This window comes from Pediculus humanus, genomic scaffold (assembly GCF_000006295.1).
Source record: "Pediculus humanus corporis 1103172107734 genomic scaffold, whole genome shotgun sequence".
NCBI lineage: Eukaryota > Metazoa > Arthropoda > Insecta > Psocodea > Pediculidae > Pediculus > Pediculus humanus.
The window spans coordinates 68,292-69,278 of NW_002987337.1; the positions used below are offsets into that span (position 1 = coordinate 68,292).

Sequence of the window (987 nt, forward strand, 5' to 3'; positions counted from 1 at the left end):
TCATACGACGTCGCCCGTGTTTACGTTTTTTATGAAATTAATATTTTGCTCCGCGCAAAAATCTCTCGTCAGCGGTATGCAATTGAAATAATTACACACTTGACACTCGTATATTGGAACGATGTAAAATAAAACGACTAAAGCACCGAAAACGATACCGGCGGAAAAAAGACAAATCCAAATGAGTGTGACTTTTTTCGTTCTGTCGTAGGGACCGAATGAGACGAACGGGAGAAATGCGTACGAGAGGAGGAAACCGAAAACGAAACCGAAAAAATGAGCGTAATTGTCGATCCACGGGAGGAGACCGAAAAGGAAAAGAACTAAAACGATGCCTAAAAGTTTCATTAAGGCATTTTCGGGTCTCTGAAGCATGGGCCAAACGTTGAGGACTTCGACGACGAGGCACGCTAATAATCCAAACTGAGATCCGGCCGGTCCAACCTTACAAAAAAAAAAAAAAAAAAAATTCAAATTTTATTTGTCGTTCAATTGTTGGTAATCACACACGAGATAGTTAATTTTTTTTTAAAATGAAATTACCTCGGCTCGATATGGCACAAAAATAGCGGATGCTAAATTTCCAGCAACTCCAGACCCGAGGTAAATAATTCCGATTCTTAACGGACCCGTCAATTTTTCTAAATCTCTCATTAATGATAACTGAATAAGCAAAGTCACAGCCATGTGAACAATCCTGAAAGGAATCGTTATCATTATCATTATTATTATCATTATCATTATTTACAATTAACATGAAAAAAAAAAAACTGATTCGATTGAGCGTACCCTGCATGTAAAAATAATGAAGTCCAAAGTCTATAAAACTGATCAGGATGATCGGGAACGTAAAACGGAATCATGCCACAGACATCATCCAAACAAGACACCTGTTATCACGATAATAAATCATTATTATTATTATTATTGTCAAATTTAAATGAATTCGTTAACCGAAAAGAGAGAGAGAGAGAGAGAGAAAGAATA

At 36.7% G+C, this 987-nt stretch overlaps 1 protein-coding gene across 1 annotated transcript in view; it reads right to left on the minus strand.

The window, feature by feature from the left end:
• Phum_PHUM325470 (rhomboid, putative) overlaps positions 1–987 on the minus strand; it is a gene marked incomplete at both ends in the record, with an annotated part of 3,471 nt that continues 2,484 nt past the window's right edge. Inside the window, 3 exons of the mRNA XM_002427472.1 lie at positions 1–444; positions 544–697; positions 790–890. Of these exons, the coding sequence (XP_002427517.1) occupies positions 1–444; positions 544–697; positions 790–890 (699 nt within the window). The remainder of the gene's footprint in view (positions 445–543; positions 698–789; positions 891–987) is intronic.